This window comes from Oncorhynchus masou, chromosome 12 (genome assembly GCF_036934945.1).
Source record: "Oncorhynchus masou masou isolate Uvic2021 chromosome 12, UVic_Omas_1.1, whole genome shotgun sequence".
Lineage (NCBI taxonomy): Eukaryota > Metazoa > Chordata > Actinopteri > Salmoniformes > Salmonidae > Oncorhynchus > Oncorhynchus masou.
Window position 1 is genome coordinate 67190480 of NC_088223.1, and position 20478 is coordinate 67210957.

General features: G+C 45.3%; 1 protein-coding gene across 1 annotated transcript in view; it reads right to left on the reverse strand.

The window, feature by feature from the left end:
- The window catches only part of LOC135550695 (LHFPL tetraspan subfamily member 7 protein-like), a 183336-nt gene that overhangs the window by 129955 nt on the left and 32903 nt on the right, over positions 1-20478 (reverse strand). The window contains exon 2 of the mRNA XM_064981730.1: positions 10070-10208. Within this exon, the coding sequence (XP_064837802.1) occupies positions 10070-10208 (139 nt within the window). The remainder of the gene's footprint in view (positions 1-10069; positions 10209-20478) is intronic.

The window sequence follows — 20478 nt, forward strand, 5'->3', positions numbered from 1 at the left end:
CTGAAAGAGCTGCAAAACCTGGACCCGTACAAATCAGCTGGGCTTGACAATCTGGACCCTCTATTTCTGAAACTATCTGCCGCCATTGTCGCAACCCCTATTACCAGCCTGTTCAACCTCTCTTTCATATCGTCTGAGATCCCCAAGGACTGGACAGCTGCCGCGGTCATCCCCCTCTTCAAAGGGGGAGACACCTTGGACCCAAACTGTTACAGACCTATATCCATCCTGCCCTTCCTATCTAAGGTCTTCGAAAGCCAAGTCAACAAACAGATCACTGACCATCTCGAATCCCACCGTACCTTCTCCGCTGTGCAATCCTGTTTCCGAGCCGGTCACGGGTGCACCTCAGCCACGCTAAAGGTACTAAACGATATCATAACCGCCATCGATAAAAGACAGTACTGTGCAGCCGTCTTCATCGACCTTGCCAAGGCTTTCGACTCTGTCAATCACCATATATTCTTATCGGCAGACTCAGTAGCCTCGGTTTTTATAATGACTGCTTTGCCTGGTTCTCCAACTACTTTGCAGACAGAGTTTAGTGTGTCAAATCGGAGGGCATGTTGTCCGGTCCTCTGGCAGTCTCTATGGGGGTGCCACAGAGTTCAATTCTCGGGCCGATTATTTACTCTGTATATATCAATGATGTTGCTCTTGCTGCGGGCGATTCCCTGATCCACCTCTACGCAGACTGTTCTGTATGCTTCTGTATACTTCTGGCCCTTCCTTGGACACTGTGCTATCTAACCTCCAAATGAGCTTCAATGCCATACAACACTCCTTCCGTGGCCTCCAACTGCTCTTAAATGCTAGTAAAACCAAACGCTGCCTGCACCCGCACGCCCGACTAGCATCACCACCCTGGATGGTTCCGACCTAGAATATGTGGACATCTATAAGTACCTAGGTGTCTGGCTAGACTGTAAACTCTCCTTCCAGACTCATATCAAACATCTCCAATCCAAAATCAAATCTAGAATCGGCTTTCTATTTAGCAACAAAGCCTCCTTCACTCACGCCGCCAAACTTACCCTACTAAAACTGACTATCCTACCGATCCTCGACTTCGGCGATGTCATCTACAAAATGGCTTCCAATACTCTACTCAGCAAACTGGATGCAGTTTATCACAGTGCCATCCACTTTGTCACTAAAGCACCTTATACCACCCACCACTGCGACCTGTATGCTCTAGTCGGCTGGCCCTCGCTACATATTCGTCGCCAGACCCACTGGCTCCAGGTCATCTACAAGTCCATGCTAGGTAAAGCTCCGCCTTATCTCAGTTCACTGGTCACGATGGCAACACCCACCCGTAGCATGCACTCCAGCAGGTGTATCACACTGATCATCCCTAAAGCCAACACCTCATTCGGCCGTCTTTCCTTCCAGTTCTCTGTTGCCTGTGACTGGAACGAATTGCAAAAATCGTTGAAGTTGGAGACTTTCATCTCTCTCACCAACTTTAAACATCTGCTATCTGAGCAGCTAACCGAGCAGCTAATAGTCCATCGGTAAATAGCCCACCCAATTTACCTACCTCATCCCCATACTGTTTTTATTTTATTTACTTTTCTGCTCTTTTGCACACCAGTATCTCTACCTGCACATGTTCATCTGATCATTTATCACTCCAGTGTTAATCTGCTAAATTGTAATTATTCACTCCTATGGCCTATTTATTGCCTACCTCCTCATGCCTTTTGCACACAATGCATATAGATTTTTTTTCTACTATGTTATTGACTTGTTTATTGTTTACTCCATGTGTAACTCTGTGTTGCTGTCTGTTCACACTGCTATGCTTTATCTTGGCCAGGTCGCAGTTGTAACTGAGAACTTGTTCTCAACCAGCCTACCTGGTTAAATAAAGGTGAAATAGAAATATTAAAAATATTTAAAAATTGTGGGTGTTCAATTTCACACTTTTGAAGTGTTTACATGAGAACCACCAGAAAGTGTTGAATTTACACTTTTCAAAATGTTGAACTTTTAACACCGATACTTTCCAACACCAGTGACATTCAAATGTTATACTAACTCAGTGTTAATACCTTGTATATAACCTTGTATATAACACTTTAGAATTCAATGTTTACACTAGGTCAGTGTTAAATGTACACTGTTATGGTGTTCACTGATACTTGTATTGAACGCTTTGGAATTCAATTTTCTCACTAGGTCAATGTTACATTTACACTGGTATGGTGTTCACTGATAACTTCACAGCAATTTCTCCAGTGTTAATTCAACACTGAGAGTGTTACATTTAACACTCATTCAGTGCTTATACAAATCCACAATTTCCAGTGTTAAATTAACACACTGCTAAGTTAAAAGCCTTGTTTACATATTTCCCAATGTGCCTTGCCTTCGAGTGAATTGTAGAGTTATCACCCATGACTGTATTTGTTAGTGACAGAGACATGTTTGTTGCATTCATCCATTTTTAGTGCTGTAGCCCTCACCAAGTGAGATCCTAAGTGAATATGTTATTCAATTATTTATCACAATGCAACACATAATTCATAGGGCCTTATTTTGAGGGCCTAGCTTTACCCTATACAGTGATCTAAAACTCATAGTTTACAGGAAAAATCAGGCCTGCAAGTCACATTATACTGGTTTGCAAATGATGTGTAAATTCCTGTTGGAATCCAGCCAGAGTGGGAATATCCAACATTTGGAATTTTTATTCAACCACAACCTGCATTCAGAATGTCTGCCAGGTTGGGAAAACTAAGATATGAGACTACCTTAAGCATCTAAACTGGAACAACAATTAGTATCAGTAACGGATGTAATAAATCCATATAACAGATTGGATTAGCTAAGAAAATGTTAATTAGTAGCACAAGATTAATTAATCAATCAATGCAAAAACATAGACATAGAAAGAAACAATTCTAAAAATCAAACTGCAATAGAGCATGCTGGGAAATATGATAATGATGGGCGTGGTTTTGGTTTAACACTGGTTATTAAAACTTCTTGGTGACAGGGGGGCAGTACTTTCACATCCGGATGAAATGCATGCCGAAATGCAACTGCCTGCTACTCATCCTCAGAAGATACGATATGCATATTATTCGTAGATTTGGATAGAAAACACTAAAACTGTTTGAATCATGTCTGTGAGTATAACATAACTTATTTAGCAGGCGAAACTCCGAGGACAAACCATTCAGATTTTTTTTTTGAGGTCACTCTCTTTTCAATGGGTTTTCATTGGGAATCCAGATTTCTAAGGGACCTTCTTGCCCTTCCTATCACTTCCACTAGATGTCAACAGTCTTTAGAAATTGGTTGAGGTTAATTCCTTTGTGTAATGAAGAAGTATGGCCAGCTTGAACGAGGGTAACTTGAAGTGTACTGTTAGCTAGAGGCGCTTGACCAGAAAGCATGCAACAGTTGGTTTCCTCCTGTATTGAACACAGACACCCAGTCTTCAATTTTATAGATTATAGATTTATAGATTTACGTTAAAAAATACCTAAAATTGTATTAAAAAAGTAGTTTGAAATGTTTTGGCAAAGTTTACAGGTAACTTTTGAGATATTTTGTAGTCACGTTGCGCAAGTTGGAACCGGTGTTTTTCTGGATCAAACACACCAAATAAATTGACATTTTGGATATATATCGACGGAATTAATCGAACAAAAGGACCATTTGTGATGTTTATGGGACATATTGGAGTGCCAACAAAAGAAGCGTGTCTAAGGTAAGGCGTGAATTACATTTTTATTTCTGCGTTTTTGTCGCTCCTGCAGGGTTGAAATATGCTTTGCTCTCTTTGTTTACTATGGTGCTCTCCTCAGATAATAGCATTGTTTGCTTTTTGAAATCTGACATGTTGGCTGGATTCACAACAAGTGTAGCTTTAATTTGCGATCTTGCATGTGTGATTTCATGAAAGTTAGATTTTTAATTTATTTGAATTAACGATATCCCTAATCCTTCCGACAGGGCCTTAAGTCCTAATGGGGCTCTGCTCCACTCATAGAACTGGAGTTACAACTCCGGTAATCGTTCTATATCGTGGAGCTCCGCCCCATAGGGGAGCTCTGCTCCTAGTGGGTGATCGGGGGCTATCAATATGATTGACAGCCCTCCTGTTCTCACGCGGGCTAGCAGTGGGAGAATACAGTACAGCGGTGGAAATGCATACAGGAAAATATCTGGCCACGGTTGGTGCGCGGAAGCATCTATCCCTAGTGGCAGTTCGTCCTGACCTTGTAGCGAGAACCATAGGGGACACTGCGCATTCACACATGACGCGAATAGGTCCATCTCGCCTCTCCCGAACCATTCCCATATTTGGAGAACAATGTTGGGGTGCAGCTGCCACTCATCATCTCGGGGACCCCCTCGAGACATGAGGTATACTCCAATGTTCTGATAGCCTGGAATGTGTGCTGCTGTCAATGAACAAAGGTGCTCATGAGCCCACAGCCACAATTCCTCCACCACCCAGTGGAGTGCAGGAGACCTGACTCATCCTTGGCGATTTATGTAGGCTACTGTGGTTCGGTTTTCCAACCATGTGGCGTCCCAAGGGAAGCCACACACCTCCAAACGCCCGAGCCTGACATGTCAGAAAAGCGTCTGTAAGCACCAGAATGTTGGAGGACACTACCCGAGTCTCTCCAATAGTTCAGGTCCGCTCTGAGTGAGAGGGGAACTACCAACCGACGACGGTTCCTCACCCAGTGGAACCATGGAGTGGGCAGACCTAAGAGTGTCATGACGGAATGCGCCGTCACCGCGTGAATTGGATAAAACGTTCGTAGGGCTAGCAACAAGGCAGCCAGTTGAGGATCTGAAATTCGAGCCTTCATAGTCACAGCTGTCTAGCTGTAATCCCAGGTAGACAATCTGAGGACTTTGCCAGGGCGCACTCTTTTCCCAATTCACAGCGAACCTCAGACGTGTGAGATGAATCACTGTCTGTGTTGTGTGTGCGATCGCCAGCTCTGCTGACGGGGTGAGAACCAGTAGGTTATCTAGGTAGGTTAGTAGCCTTATCCCTTGACAACGCAAAAGTTCCAATGCCGCCTCCACACATTTGGAAAAGGTGCGAGGTGCCAAGTCTTTGTTGTGGATAAATTCCAGAAGACGTTTTGTCGTAATCATTCGAAAGGGCCGTTTGGCTACGCTCTCATTGAGAGTGCGTAAATCCAATATTGGCCAATATGGTCTTTTTTGGCACTAGGAAGTAGGGCGAATATAGCCTGCTGTTCCTTTGCTCTTGGGGAACTACTGTGACTGCTTCCTTCACCAAAAGTTTCGTAATCTTTTTCACAAGAGCGGCTACTTTCTCTGACGTTTTCATCACAGTCTCCAGCACGCCCGAAAAATGGGAGGAGTTCGGTGGAATTGGATGGCATAACCCTTCTCCAGCATCCGGCTTAGCCAGGGGGAGAGGGTGCAGCTTCGCTGCCACACTGAGTAATGCTCTGAGAGCGGGAGAGCCGAAAGCTGTGGTACAGACAGTAGAAAGGACCTGTATTCCTCTACAGCCCAAGTCGCCGCTGTCCCTCGACACTGATGTGGTGGGACAGCCCAGGGTGGGCCCCCTCAAAAGGGGGAGGAAATTTTGGCGCTTTGTGTGAGAACCGGGGGTGCCGACACTTTGGTTATATGTGTAACCTTGTGGTTCCAGCCCTCGGTGAACGCAGCATGGGTCTGAGCTGCACTAACTGAGACGCCTGCCTGAGTTAGTGTGCCGTCCCCCAACAGCGATTGCGTCATCGGCCCAACATGGGGCTGTGTACGCAAGCTGCTCTTTAAGCCCTTAATCACATTACTCTTGGGGGTACAGGGTTTTTATGAGGTATTGCATAGCGGCTCATCAAGAGTGTCCGCTTTGCTGCCCTCATGCCATTTCCACAACATCCTCATGTGTGTGCTCAGCTATGCACTCATGATGGACTGTGCTACACACAGAGTGGTGAGAGGAAGAGAGAGAGAGATTGAGAGAGAAGGAACCTGAATGGTCTGAACCTGAAGTTTGTTATGGAAAAGAGGTTCTCTTGTGACAAAGGTAGATGGAACACATTCTTTATTAACAACTGACACATTGGCTCCTCCACCCCCTTTGCAGGGGTGGGGGAAGAGCAGTGGGTGCTGTCACACGAAGTGCTGAGCTCTCTCACGTCCTCTCCCCCTCGTCCCGTCATGGCCGTCGTCTCTTCTGGCTGCACCTAGGCCATCAGGGCGAGGAAATGAACATCTCTCTCACCGGTGGAGCCTCTGCCATCTCTGATGCTGCCGGAGGGGCGCAGCCCGCACCTGGTGCACCGGGTGCTGCTGCTCGACGGGCTCTCCGTCTGGCTGTAGACCCAGGTCTACTAGAGAAGGTGGAGTGAGGAGACTCTTTTGAACCTGCTCTAGGCCCTCCTGTCAATGGCAGGTGTCTATCGAGCTGCATCTTCTCCTCCTCTAGATTCCCAAAGCGTGCCGCCCGTTTCGGTCTAGAGTATGGGCCGCCCACCATCATATCCACCTCTGGGTTGGGGGGAACGAGGGGCAGTGTATTTAGACGGCTCGCGGCCCGCACATTGAGCCCTGTAGAGTCAGAGCGCAAAGAGGCCATTGCGTAGGAGAGGGCTGCTAAGAACTCTCTTCCTCACCCAAGGATGTGAAATTCCCCTCACTCTCCCTAGTGAGGGGGCCATGTCAGCCTCGGTCAGTAGACTGGATTTTTCCCGGAGAAAAACCCAGACACTTCCCAACATCTTCATCATCTCCGGAGGCGCACAGACATGAGGCTAGCACAGACATGGCGTCTTCCAGAGGGAGATCAACCCTGCAAAAACCCCACAGCTTGGGCATTCCGGGGGATCTGTGAGGTCGCCCCTAGCGTGCTGCGAATCCAAACACACGACACATAAGTTGTGTGGGTCCATAGACGCCATAGTGGAGCAGCGACTCTGTGCTCTTAATTAAAATATATTTTGGGGGTAGAAAAGGCGTGCTCATGAAGGATGACGTCGAGACCATGATATCGACGGCGTGTTCGTCCTGAGTCTTCTCTCTTCCCTTCTAGGATTCTTCAGTCCAGTCCTGTCACTGAAGATAATGGGAGGCTGATTGTGGGGAAGCATCCCCTTATATAAGTACACCTGTACTCCTATTGGCTGCAGGTGTGTGCATAATTTTCTCTCAGGCTGTTTGCTGCCCTGGCAGCAGGGTAAACCACTAGGAGCAGAGCTCCCCTATGGGACAGAGCTCCACAATATAGAAACAACACCAACTGGCATTCAGTCAGTTCAAAGTATGACAAAGTAATACCACATCAACACCAAAACTGCTTACACCAGGATATGAACACTGAAGATTTTGCTGTGTAGTGAGAGAATCGGGGGGGGGGGGGACTGACTGAGTGCTAAAACTGTGAGAGCTGTGAGACTTGTTCATTTCTAAACTACAAGGTGCGGCAAAAAATACAAAGGTTTTCAAAAGGGCAGTCGACAGGAAATCCAGGAATGTTTCCAAAGAAAATGTCTGAAAAGCCCAGTCTGCAAAAGTGTTCGAGGGGATTTTTTTCTCAGACTGGACATATTTCAGGATACTACAGTTTTCAATCTAGGAAATAAAGCAGTACTTTATTAGCCAGTCCTTTCTCCACTCTCCTCCTCTCTGTTATAGTTTACTGTATGATTCTGGGAACATCAGAAGGTGGGGAAATACCAAACCATATTTTGGTAATCCAACCAGTTGAACATATGCGTTGGTACTTAATGAATATGATGTCAGTTCAGTTGTCATTTGAGACATTCTCATCAATGACAGGATGACATAAACAGTACAGTGGAAAGTCTACACATTATAGTTATCATGTTCACATGGAATTGTTGTGCAATTTAAAAGTTTGAATATGAAATTATCTGGGAGGGGATGAAATGTGATTTTAGCTTCTAAAATGTGAAAATTGGGTTTTCATGAGTGAATTAGGCCCGGCTCAGTGGTCCGCCCATGTGAAGAGACATTGGTTAAACTATGAAACACGCCCTCCTCTCCCTTCCTATATAAAGCCTTGATGACAATATAACTTGCTGTTCCGGGTACATTAGGATGACGATCCGATGTCAGAAGGGTTCAGATAATAACTACAGAACGAAGCCAACCTCAGCGTGAGCTTTGGTTGCGTATGAAATTTGAACTCTTATTCACTACAGAAGTGATACCTCCTAGCATTTCAGTTAGCAACAGCAACTGCAAACGTGGGCTCGGAAAGAACAGACAGAATATTCCATCTACCACACAACGACGTTACTATAACGTATCCAATTTACCACCAGAGACATTCTTCTGAGGACAGGAAGATCTCCGTTGGCCAACACGACCAGCATCTACAACCAACCTACCGAAGCGCAGCTCAGAGTAAATATTTATTGTATTTTCCTTTTCCAAATGGCCGGTAATTTAGAATGCACAAGATTTTGTATTTACGATAGAGTAGCTGCCTACGGCCCGATAGACATTGCTTCTCCCTTTGTTCTTCAGTCGTCCCGCTCTTTCACTCAAACCCAGTCCCCTTTTCTTTGTGTAACCAGCTGTCATATCTGCTCCGTACTCTAGGGACGTTTTCCTTTATGACATAATTTGTAATCAATGTATGGTTCATTCTGTGTATATGTAATTCTGTGTGATTAGTTAGGTATTTAGTAAATAAATAATTCAACCCAATTTTGTATTGCTGATTCAACTTGTTAGCCGGGGTTCGTGAAGATAACCAAGAATTTACAACTTTCAGATGAGACTGAAATAAGGTGACGATTGATATTGACTGCCATTGATGTAAAATATTACTAGGTCTTTAAGAGTTTATTCGGAAGATAACAGCTCTATAAATATTATTTTGTGGTGCCCGACTTTCTAGTTAATTACATTTACATGATTAGCTCAATCAGGTAATATTAATTACAGAGAAAGGATTTTATAGAATAGCATGTCATATCACTTAATCCGGCATAGCCAAAGACACGACAGTAGTGTGTGTCCTTCAGATATCCTAACCTCACACAATGTGATAAACACGTAACTACAGACAAACACACATGAACGGACATACGTGCACACACACTATACAGTGAGTGGAAGGCCTATGCACCAGGGTGGTGGGCAGCGGCTAGGGCTGCTTAGTTTACTTGGCTGGTGTCGCGTGTACATCACATTAAACCCTGAGCATCTCATCACCAGTAACCATGCTTAGTTTACTTGGCTGTTGTCGCGTGTACATCACATTAAACCCTGAGCATCTCATCACCAGTAACCATGCTTAGTTTACTTGGCTGTTGTCGCGTGTACATCACATTAAACCCTGAGCATCTCATCACCAGTAACCATGCTTAGTTTACTTGGCTGGTGTTGCGTGTACATCACATTAAACCCTGAGCATCTCATCACCAGTAACCATGCTTAGTTTACTTGGCTGGTGTCGCATGTACATCACATTAAACCCTGAGCATCTCATCACCAGTAACCATGCTTAGTTTATGGGGCTACTTCTCTGTTTGAATGAAAGCAGGGACTTGAAAAGACACACGTCCTCCTGAACCAATGACCTGTGTTAAGGGTCTGTAATTGTCTTTTTCCTGCCTCCTCTAAATCTCCCCAGTGCCCTCCTCATATCGCTCTACGCCAGCATAACACTTCACTCCACCACCGCACCGCACCGCAGCCCGTAACCTAGCAACGGCCCGCTGGAGGCCTGAAGAGCAGCAGCTTCCGTTTGGTTTGGTGTGAGTGATGTGCCTTGACAACAAAGTGAGCTCCTCTTCACTTCAGATGATAGGCAGCTTTATCTGTGTGTCGCTCGTGAGTATATGTACACTGAGCTGTCTCTTACCTATAGAGAACACTGAGGTTGAACATGTAGCCTATCTAGCTCACTAAAGAAGGTCCAAGCAGAGAAATGTGACCAAGGGACTTCATTCATAACTAATGCCTTCTTATGATTCACCTTGAACTTGTATGTCAGCCGTTGATTAAACAAATCAATCTACTGTGTAGGTAATAGAAAGTGTGTGTGTTGTTTGTGAAGTGTTTGTTCTGTACTCACCTGCAGTCATCTGCATGTATCCAGCCAGTGTACAGATCCTCCTCTCACAGCCTCCGCTGGGCAAGAAGATGGTGATGATGGCCAACAGGGAGCTGACCGCCAGGACAGCACATCCTCCAGAACAGAGCACTACACTCGTCTGAAACACACAGAACATTTAATCAGATGCTTTTATCCATTGTCAATAGTGACTGTGACACATACAAGTGTAGTAGGTATACCATTGAAGTTTACATGCACTTAGGTTGGAGTCATTAAAACTTGTTTTTCAACCACTCCACGAGTGTCTTGTTAACAAACTATAGATTTGGCAAGTCGGTTAGGACATCTACTTTGTGCATGACACAAGTAATTTTTACAACAATTGTTTGCAGACAGATTATGTCACTTATAGTTCACTGTATCACAATTCCAGTGGGTCAGAGGTTTACATACACTAAGTTGACTGTACCTTCAAACAGCTTGGAAAATTCCAGAAAAGTATGTCATGGCTTTAAAAGCTGATAGGCTAAATGCCATAATTTCAGTCAATTGGAGGTGTACCTGTGGATGTATTTCAAGGCCTATTTCAAATTCAGTGCCTCCTTGCTTGACATCATGGGAAAATCTAAAGAAATCCGCCAAAAGAATTGTAGACCTCCACAAGCTTGGTTCATCCTTGGGAGCAATTTTTAAACGCCTGAAGGTACCACGTTCATCTGTACAAACAATAGTACGCAAGTATAAACAACATGGGACCACGCAGCCGTCATACCGCTCAGGAAGGAGACGCGTTCTGTCTTCTAGAGATTAACATACTTTAATGCGAAAAGTGCAAATCAATCCCAGAACAACAGCAAAGGACCTTGTGTAGATACTGGAGGAAACAGGTACAAAAGTATCTATATCCACAGTAAAAAGAGTCCTATATCGACATAACCTGAAAGGCCACTCAGCAAGGAAGAAGCCACTGCTCCAAAACCGCCATAAAGCCGGACTACAGTTTGCAACTGCACATGGGGACAAAGATTGTACTTTTTGGAGAAATGTCCTCTGGTCTGATGAAACAAAAATAGAACTGTTTGGCCATTATGGCCATCGTTATGTTTAGAGGAAAAAGGGGGAGGCTTGCAAGCCAAAGAACACCATCCCAACCGTGAAGCACGGGGGTGGCAGCATCATGTTGTGGGGGTGCTTTGCTTCAGGAGGGACTGGTGCACTTCACAAAATAGATGGCATCATGACACAGGAAAATTATGTGGATATATTGAAGCAACATCTCAAGACATCATTCAGGAAGTTCAAGCTTGGTCGCAAATGGTTCTTCCAAATGAACAATGACCCCAAGCCTGCTTCCAAAATTGTGGCAAAATGGCGTAAGGACAATAATGTCAAGGTATTGGAATGGCCATCACAAAGCCCTGACCTCAATCCCATAGAAAATTTGTGGGCAGAACTGAAAAAGTGTGCGTGAGCGAGGAGTCTCTTCATTCATTAGGCCTTAACTCTGTCTCACACTGACTGTCTCTGGCTTTGATAAAGCTGCTGCATGTCCTCCTTCATACATCTGTATTCTCTTTTCCTCTCTCACTAAAATGATATTGATGTATGCATGGGAATGTGTAGTTCTTTCCCCCATTGCTGGATCCTGCTTGGCTCACAGCCTCCTAGTGTAGAACCTAGTTGCCTCCCTGCCGGGCTCTTTTACATTCACAGTGACACATAAAAAAATATGCTGGGCCTTATAAAGCAGAGGGGAGGAGAGGGAAGGGTGGGGGGGCAAGGCTGGAGTGGGGAAGGCCATCTATTCACCACAGTATTATAGTCCCCAAAATACATACCCACTTAGCAGAAGCAGTCATTTACTGTATGGAGCTACAGGTTACAGCATATTTCTCCACTACCAGAAGAGTTGTTTGTGGGTTTCTGTGGCTATCTTGTTTCATTCAGCAAATTAACTGGGAAGCAGTAATAGATTTATTCACATGGCATTTTACACTTGCCATGTAAAGGAACTCCCGAGACTAATAAAGCCTATCACAGTTGTTGCCCCGTTGGCGTCTATAAAACAAAACTTACATTTCAATCTACGCGGCCAACATCAATCAAGTCTTCACGTGTGTTTCTCGGCGAGCATGTGTCGGAAGTGTTCAGCTGTTGATGATACAAACACGTTATAATGACCTCATTATCATCACATCGTTTACTTACAGACAAGACAGAAAGAAAGACATGAGAGGCCCTTTTCCACTGCTGCATTGTGGCATGCTGCACACTGCTTAGAGCACAGTTACTTAGTAGAAAATTGGGTTCTAATAGCGCTGACATTTTCAGTGATGCTTTCGAAATAGATTGTAATTATATGTGAATAACTACGCAGAGCACTGAAACAGCACAACAAGATGGAGATGGAGAAAGTCAATTTGAAGTCACACTGAAGAGGGAAATTGTAAAAACAAAAATGTCCATTCTGATTTTGGTGGAGAACATGAGGAGAATGAATAGACAGTGGAGAACATGAGGAGAATGAATAGACAGTGGAGAACATGAGGAGAATGAATAGACAGTGGAGAACATGAGGAGAATGAATAGACAGTGGAGAACATGAGGAGAATGAATAGACAGTGGAGAACATGAGGAGAATGAATAGACAGTGGAGAACATGAGGAGAATGAATAGACAGTGGAGAACATGAGGAGAATGAATAGACAGTGGAGAACATGAGGAGAATGAATAGACAGTGGAGAACATGAGGAGAATGAATAGACAGTGGAGAACATGAGGAGAATGAATAGACAGTGGAGAACATGAGGAGAATGAATAGACAGTGGAGAACATGAGGAGAATGAATAGACAGTGGAGAACATGAGAGAATGAATAGACAGTGGAGAAATGAATAGACAGTGGAGAACATGAGGAGAATGAATAGACAGTGGAGAACATGAGGATGAATGAATGGAGAACATGAGACAGTGGAGAACATGAGGAGAATGAATAGACAGTGGAGAACATGAGGAGAATGAATAGACAGTGGAGAACATGAGGAGAATGAATAGACAGTGGAGAACATGAGGAGAATGAATAGACAGTGGAGAACATGAGGAGAATGAATAGACAGTGGAGAACATGAGGAGAATGAATAGACAGTGGAGAACATGAGGAGAATGAATAGACAGTGGAGAACATGAGGAGAATGAATAGACAGTGGAGAACATGAGGAGAATGAATAGACAGTGGAGAACATGAGGATAATGAATAGACAGTGGAGAACATGAGGAGAATGAATAGACAGTGGAGAACATGAGGAGAATGAATAGACAGTGGAGAACATGAGGAGAATGAATAGACAGTGGAGAACATGAGGAGAACATGAGGAATAGACAGTGGAGAACATGAGGAGAATGAATAGACAGTGGAGAACATGAGGAGAATGAATAGACAGTGGAGAACATGAGGAGAATGAATAGACAGTGGAGAACATGAGGAGAATGAATAGACAGTGGAGAACATGAGGAGAATGAATAGACAGTGGAGAACATGAGGAGAATGAATAGACAGTGGAGAACATGGGGAGAATGAATAGACAGTGGAGAACATGAGGAGAATGAATAGACAGTGGAGAACATGAGGAGAATGAATAGACAGTGGAGAACATGAGGAGAATGAATAGACAGTGGAGAACAGCCCTATGCTGTTATCTGAGGACATTATTATCACTGTGGCTGTTCCGCATCTAAAGTAGATATATAGGAAACACTGGCCCAGGGTGGTCAGCCCTGTGGTATAAGACTACAGAAATGTTAAACCACACACAGTCACTCACACACATCCTAAAACACTAACACAAAAGCACACGGCCCCACACATCCCGATGGTCAGGGCTGGGGCTCAGTCATGAAGAGTGTTTTATTGGTTTCCTACTCCTAACAAATCCAATATCACATCCCGATGGTCAGGGCTGGGGCTCAGTCATGAAGAGTGTTTTATTGGTTTCCTACTCCTAACAAATCCAATATCACATCCCGATGGTCAGGGCTGGGGCTCAGTCATGAAGAGTGTTTTATTGGTTTCCTACTCCTAACAAATCCAATATCACATCCCGATGGTCAGGGCTGGGGCTCAGTCATGAAGAGTGTTTTAATGGTTTCCTACTCCTAACAAATCCAATATCACATCCCGATGGTCAGGGCTGGGGCTCAGTCATGAAGACTGTTTTAATGGTTTCCTACTCCTAACAAATCCAATATCACATCCCGATGGTCAGGGCTGGGGCTCAGTCATGAAGACTGTTTTATTGGTTTCCTACTCCTAACAAATCCAATATCACATCCCGATGGTCAGGGCTGGGGCTCAGTCATGAAGACTGTTTTATTGGTTTCCTACTCCTAACAAATCCAATATCACATCCAAGGCCTGTACTGGAGAGTAATAGCAGATACAGCACTGCTGCAGACCTAAATAAACCAGGGAACTTGAGTAATAAAGTAACATTCAGGTGGAGGCTCCATGGGTAACCTTTTCAAATCAAGTCAAGGAAGCCAAGGATTACACACTAAAGGCTAATAACATTTCATTGTATAATTGGGAGTTATACAATTGGTGGTTTGGAAGGCGCTGAGCATAAGTGCTGTTGCAGCCATAAAACAACCTGTCCTCCCTCCAAAGAAAGAATCACAATAGTATTTCCATGGAGCTTGTGAAAGTGCACATCCTAACCTCTTATTGCTGTTATGACAGCAGCATAAAGACCAGCCCATTAGTGCTCTCTACATACATACATTCATACATACATACATACATACATACATACACACACACACACACACACACACACACACACACACACACACACACACACACACACACACACACACACACACACACACACACACACACACACACACACACACACACACACACACACACACCACAGTAAGTGTCAGCCTTGACATCTCTCTGTGTCTGCCGAGCCTCGGCGGTGTCCTTCGGCTGTGCTATAATGTTCTGTTGCCCATTCGCTCTGTCACACACCTCCAAAAACAGAACTTTACACTGTAACATCACATACACACACATCCAAAAACAGAACTTTACACTGTTACATCACACACACACACACACATACTAACCCACACACGCTTACACAAAGTTCACTTTACCCTGAGAGAGGCTGAGTGAGGCTTGTTTATGGCTCTGTAGCTGACGCGTACACACACAGCTGGGACGGGCCCCTACTCCCTCATCTCTCTCTCCCTCTACCACACTTTCTCTCTCTCTTTTTCTCTCTTTTAATCAGTTGTTCCTCCTCCCTGATACTCTGTACTTGTCTTGTAACTTCATCATTTTCCGGACAATCCTTATAACCCTGCCAAAATGGTCACACAAATGCCGCTAGACCCCTAAATGAACGTGCTGAATAATACATCTATCTCCTCATTGATCTTTACTTGGGGAGAGTCGCCTAGTAGAGACAGAGGTTTGTGTGCATCTGTGTGTGTCGTGTCAGACTGTCCCCTGAATGGCTGACAAAAGCCAACACCAAGGGCCCATGCGGAGAGAATACAAGATGGAGAGAAAATGAGGGATAGGGCGGAGGAGATTAATGACCTGACAAGTGGAGGGACTGTTCATTTATATGTTGAGGACAGCCAGGCCCCAGACAGAACATGACATTCAGAAGGCACTTATGAAGAGGACATGGGAATGAGGGAATGTTCTTCAGTTTCCCTTGAAACCAGACACGGATACAACAGGCAAATTCCTAAAAAATTCACCTCTGCAAATGTGTGTGTCTGTAAATGTTTATTGTCGTCATTGAATAATAACTGGTGAAGTTAACATGTTATAACATAGGATGGTCGACGGTTACGAAATGTCATTAGTCATTAATTTGATTTACGGGGTTCCTATTCCCTCAGATCCCGTTCCACAGTAATTACCCTCTTCAATAACATGCTGAAGGTGAATGCTGATTGTAATGCTAATCTGTGACATGTATTTCCAGGCCTAGTTTAGCAGTAGGGGTCGGGTTCCCATAGAGCCAAGTGGAGTGGAGTTTCCCATAATCTCCCCCATAAGGGGGAAACTAACCATCCCATTCTGGGCAAGTCAGTGGGGGTAATATTATCACTGTCATAAGGAATCAGAAGGAATCCACTATATTCGTGGCTGAAATAAGGCCCTGCTGGTAAGGTGACACGCTTTAATCAAAACACACAGCGGGAATCTAAAGTCAGCCACTCAACTTTCTCACTGGCTGAATGAACTGGGGTGAACTCTCTCTCTCTCTCCTCATTGTTTTCCCAGCAGTTTGCCCCCGGTCAGTCCCTCCCTTCAGCAGTAAGAGCCAGAACCAGGTGGGGGTGTTGGTGCTGGTGGGGGGGGGGACAAAAAGTCAAGTTCAACCCACAGAGCAGAGCCACTCTCGAACCCAGACCCCCGTGTGTGTGTGTGCGTGTGTCTACATGTGTACATGCATGTCTACCCCAGTCAGACATGTGGAGTGGCCTCTCAGAGCCTTCCCCTACAGGCTGACTAATCCTTTCTACAGTTATACAGGACATCAAAGCAGGAGTGCAAAGCCACTGACCGATGGACAGAGGCCCTCTTTAGGACTGCATCCACACAGCCTGAGGAGTGCATTCCACAACTGAGCCCCCTCTTCCCCCTTGTCGTCCCAGTTTCCCTGGCCTGGCTCCACTCTGGCCTCAGCCACAGGCAGCTGTCTTCTTGTCAGGGTCACTTACCACCTGCTGCCTGGAACCCCAATGGACGCCACAGTCTGTGTGCTCTGGAATGGCACAGGACCGACACGGCCTCTTCATGGCCTCCTACTGCAGGTGAGTGGGTCTAGTTGCTCTCCATACTGTCTCCCCTAATGCTGATGCATTATTGCAGTTTTTTACTTCTTTGAGCAAATCACAGAAATGTAACTCCAGACTGCTATTCAGTACCTTCTCTGAGTCTACAAGCCTAAATGCAAGGTCAGGAACAAAACCACCTCAGCAGGAAGCTGAAGGTACCGCACAACTTGGGCAATGTCTGATCAAGACAAATGTGGAAATAATGTATTCGATTCCCTCTGCAATGAACTATGAGAAGTCCGAGATGGAGAGATGCATATTCTGAACATTTCCATAAATAATATCTGTTGTTGTGGGTGGTAGAAGGAGCAGGAACTGAGTGTGCAAACATCACCATCATCCCACAGGAGACGTGATGTCTTTAAGCAGATGCCCGAGCTATAGAAACCTATTGAATGGCTGTTGCATAAGGCTGTGGAGAGGATGGCTATGGGCCACAGTACAGAGCTAACTTCCGCTGCTATTTTAGAGCCATATTATTCTTCAAAACAGCTCTTTTGTCTCCTCAACATCCTGTTAAAATCAGGAAGCATTGCAGCCCGTGCAGTCTATTCGATCAACTACATTTAGTTTTTAGTAGATCAAGAGCTTCGTTTCCTTAGACACATCGTCACATATACACTGCTAAGATAAAACGCTAAGAAATTGGACTACTTTTTTGGCCAATTCTCATTGGTCCACAAGGAGAAATAAAATAGCATCCCCACATTATACACAAGGCTAATCAAGGACGATGTGACCGTAATCAAATACCCATCTGTCAGCTCTGTCCACCCACACTAAACATTACACAATACACATCACGTCTGCACTGCTATTGGAAATGACTGTAGAATACACGGATCAAAACACTACAGCACAGCCAAGCTCACACATATCTAGTCACATCACCACTACAAAAGCCTTAACGCTCAAACACAGGCTCAGTTAGTCCAGCTGTATCAGGACTCTATAGTAGGTATAGTTGTAAGACGGTTTCATGTAGCCTCCAGTATTCTCCCCCTCACTATCACACCCCCTCTCTGCCTCCCTCCATATCCCCCTTCCTCCCTCCCTCTCTCCCAAACCTCTGAAGCCTGCTCTCTAAAGGAGGAGTGATCCTCCACCCGAGGGCTTACACCCCATTAGCAGACAGCCACCTCATCACACACAAAGCCCCTTCTCCCCCACCCATCTCCCCCCACTCTCAATTAAATGGATGTTATTGTCCCAGGGGGAGGCAGGCACAGGGTCAGGTACAACGGATAAAATAACCACCTCTTCCCTCACCTGACTGGCTCCCAAACTCCCTCCCTCATTCCTTCTAACTCGTTTCCTTCCTTCCTACCCACTCCATTGGATTGTGGCAAATAATACATCACACAGCAGTCAGATCCGATCGAATGGATGGTGCGAACTGTCTTCACAGAGCTGTGTAAATGAGGACATCCCAGTCCCAGTCTCAGACTAGCCAAGGGATTGGGTGGAAGCCTCTGAAAAGGCTTCTTTTATTACAGGTTTGTGGGGGGCTGTCAAAGAGAGAGAAAAGAGGAACCGCAGGCTCACTTTCCTCCTTTTTCTTCTTCTCTTTCAATAGAGGACTAATTTCATTGATACTTTATTTCCCCCCCTAATTCTCTTGATAACAAACAAACATAGCATTTGCTTTTTGCTTTGAGGCTCATGGTAAACAGAGAACGGAGAAAAACCCATGGGAATATAGAAGTACAGAAAAAGCAAGCAGATATATGAACAGTAGTCATTCAGAATGGCATGTTTGCATGAAGTTGAGGGTGGAAATTATAGAAATCTGCCTGATAAACAAGCCAAATAAATTAAAGTCAACTATGTCTGATTGTGCTAATTATAGTAAACCTATGTAGCTACACATGTATGTCTGGCACACTTACAAACAGCAGGTAGAATACAGAGGCAGAATCCTACAATTATGTTAGATTTATTTCTTAGACTAAGCAGCACTCTGAGCTGTATGAAGAAGAGAGCAGAGGGGAGGGCATGAGATGAGAGGAGGAGAGAGAGTTGAGAGGAGGTTAGGGAGTAGAGGAGAGGAGAGAGAGAGAAAAGAGAGCAGAGGGGAAAGAGAGATGAGAGGAGGAGAGAGAGCAGAGGGGAGGAAAGAGAGCAGAGGAGAAAATAGAGCAGAGGGGAGGAAAGAGATCAGAGGGGAAGAGAGAGAGAGATAAGAGAGCAGAGGGGAGAGAGAGAGATGAGAGGAGGAGAGAGAGTTGAGAGAGCAGAGAGGAGGAAAGAGAGCAGAGGGGAGGAAAGAGAGATAAGAGAGCAGAGAGGAAAGAGAGAGATGAGGAGGAGAGAGAGCAGAGGGGAGGAAAGAGAGCAGAGAGGAGAAAAGAGAGCAGAGAGGAGGGGGAAAGAGAGAGAGAGAGCAGAGAGAGAGATAGAGAGAGAGAGGGGAGAGAGAGATATGAGAGGAGGAGAGAGAGCAGAGGGGAGGAAAGAGGGCAGAGGAGAGGAGAGAGAGAAGAGAGCAGAGGGGAAAGAGAGAGAGGAGGAGGAGAGAGAGAGATGAGGGGAGAGTGATGAGAGGAGGAGAGAGAGAAGAGAGGAGGAGAGAGAGATGAGGAGAGAGCAGAGAGGAGGAAAGAGAGCAGAGGGGAGGAAAGAAAGCAGAGAGGAGAAAAGAGAGCAGGGGGGAGGAAAGAGAGCAGAGAGGAGAAAAGAGAGCAGAGGGGAAGAGAGAGAGATAAGAGAGCAGAGGGGAGAGAGAGAGATGAGAGGAGGAGAGAGAGCAGAGGGGAGGAAAGAGAGCAGAGGAGAGGAGAGAGATAAGAGAGCAGATGGGAAAGAGAGAGAGGAACGGAAGAGAGAGAGTAAAGGGGAGGAAAGAGAGCAGAGGGGGAGACAAAGATGAGAGAGAGATGAGAGGAGGAGAGAGAGATGAGAGGAGGAGAGAGATGAGAGGAGGAGAGAGATGAAAGGAGGAGAGAGAGATGAGAAGAGGAGAGAGAGATGAAAGGAGGAGAGAGATGAGAGGGGAGGAAAGAGCAGAGGGGAGAGAGAGAGAGATGTTAGGAGGAGAGAGTTAGATGAGACAGAGCAGAGGGGAGGATAGAAAGATGAGGGGAGGAGAGAGAGATGAGAGGAGGAGAGAGAGATGAGAGGAAGAGAGAGATGAGAGGAGGAGAGAGAGATGAGAGGAGGAGAGAGAGATGAGGAGAGAGCGGTGAGAGGAGAGAGATACAAGAAGAAAGAGATGCAGGAGAGCGGTGAGAGGAGGAGAGAGAGATGAGATGAGGAGAGAGAGATGAGGAGAGAGCGGTGAGAGTAGGAGAGAGATGCAAGAAGAAGGGGATGCAGAGAGAGTGGTGAGAGGAGGAGAGAGATACAGAAGATGGATGCAGAGAGCAGTGAGAGTAGGAGAGAAGAAGATGAGAGAGAGAGAGCGGGAAGAAAGGATGCAGAGATGAGGAGAGAGAAGATGAAGATGCAGAGAGAGCAGTGAGAGGAGGAGAGAGAAGATGCAGAAGAAGGGATGCAGAGAGAGGAGAGGAGAGAGAAGATGCAGAGAGAGCAGTGAGAGGAGAGAGAGAGAGAAGATGCAGAGAGAGC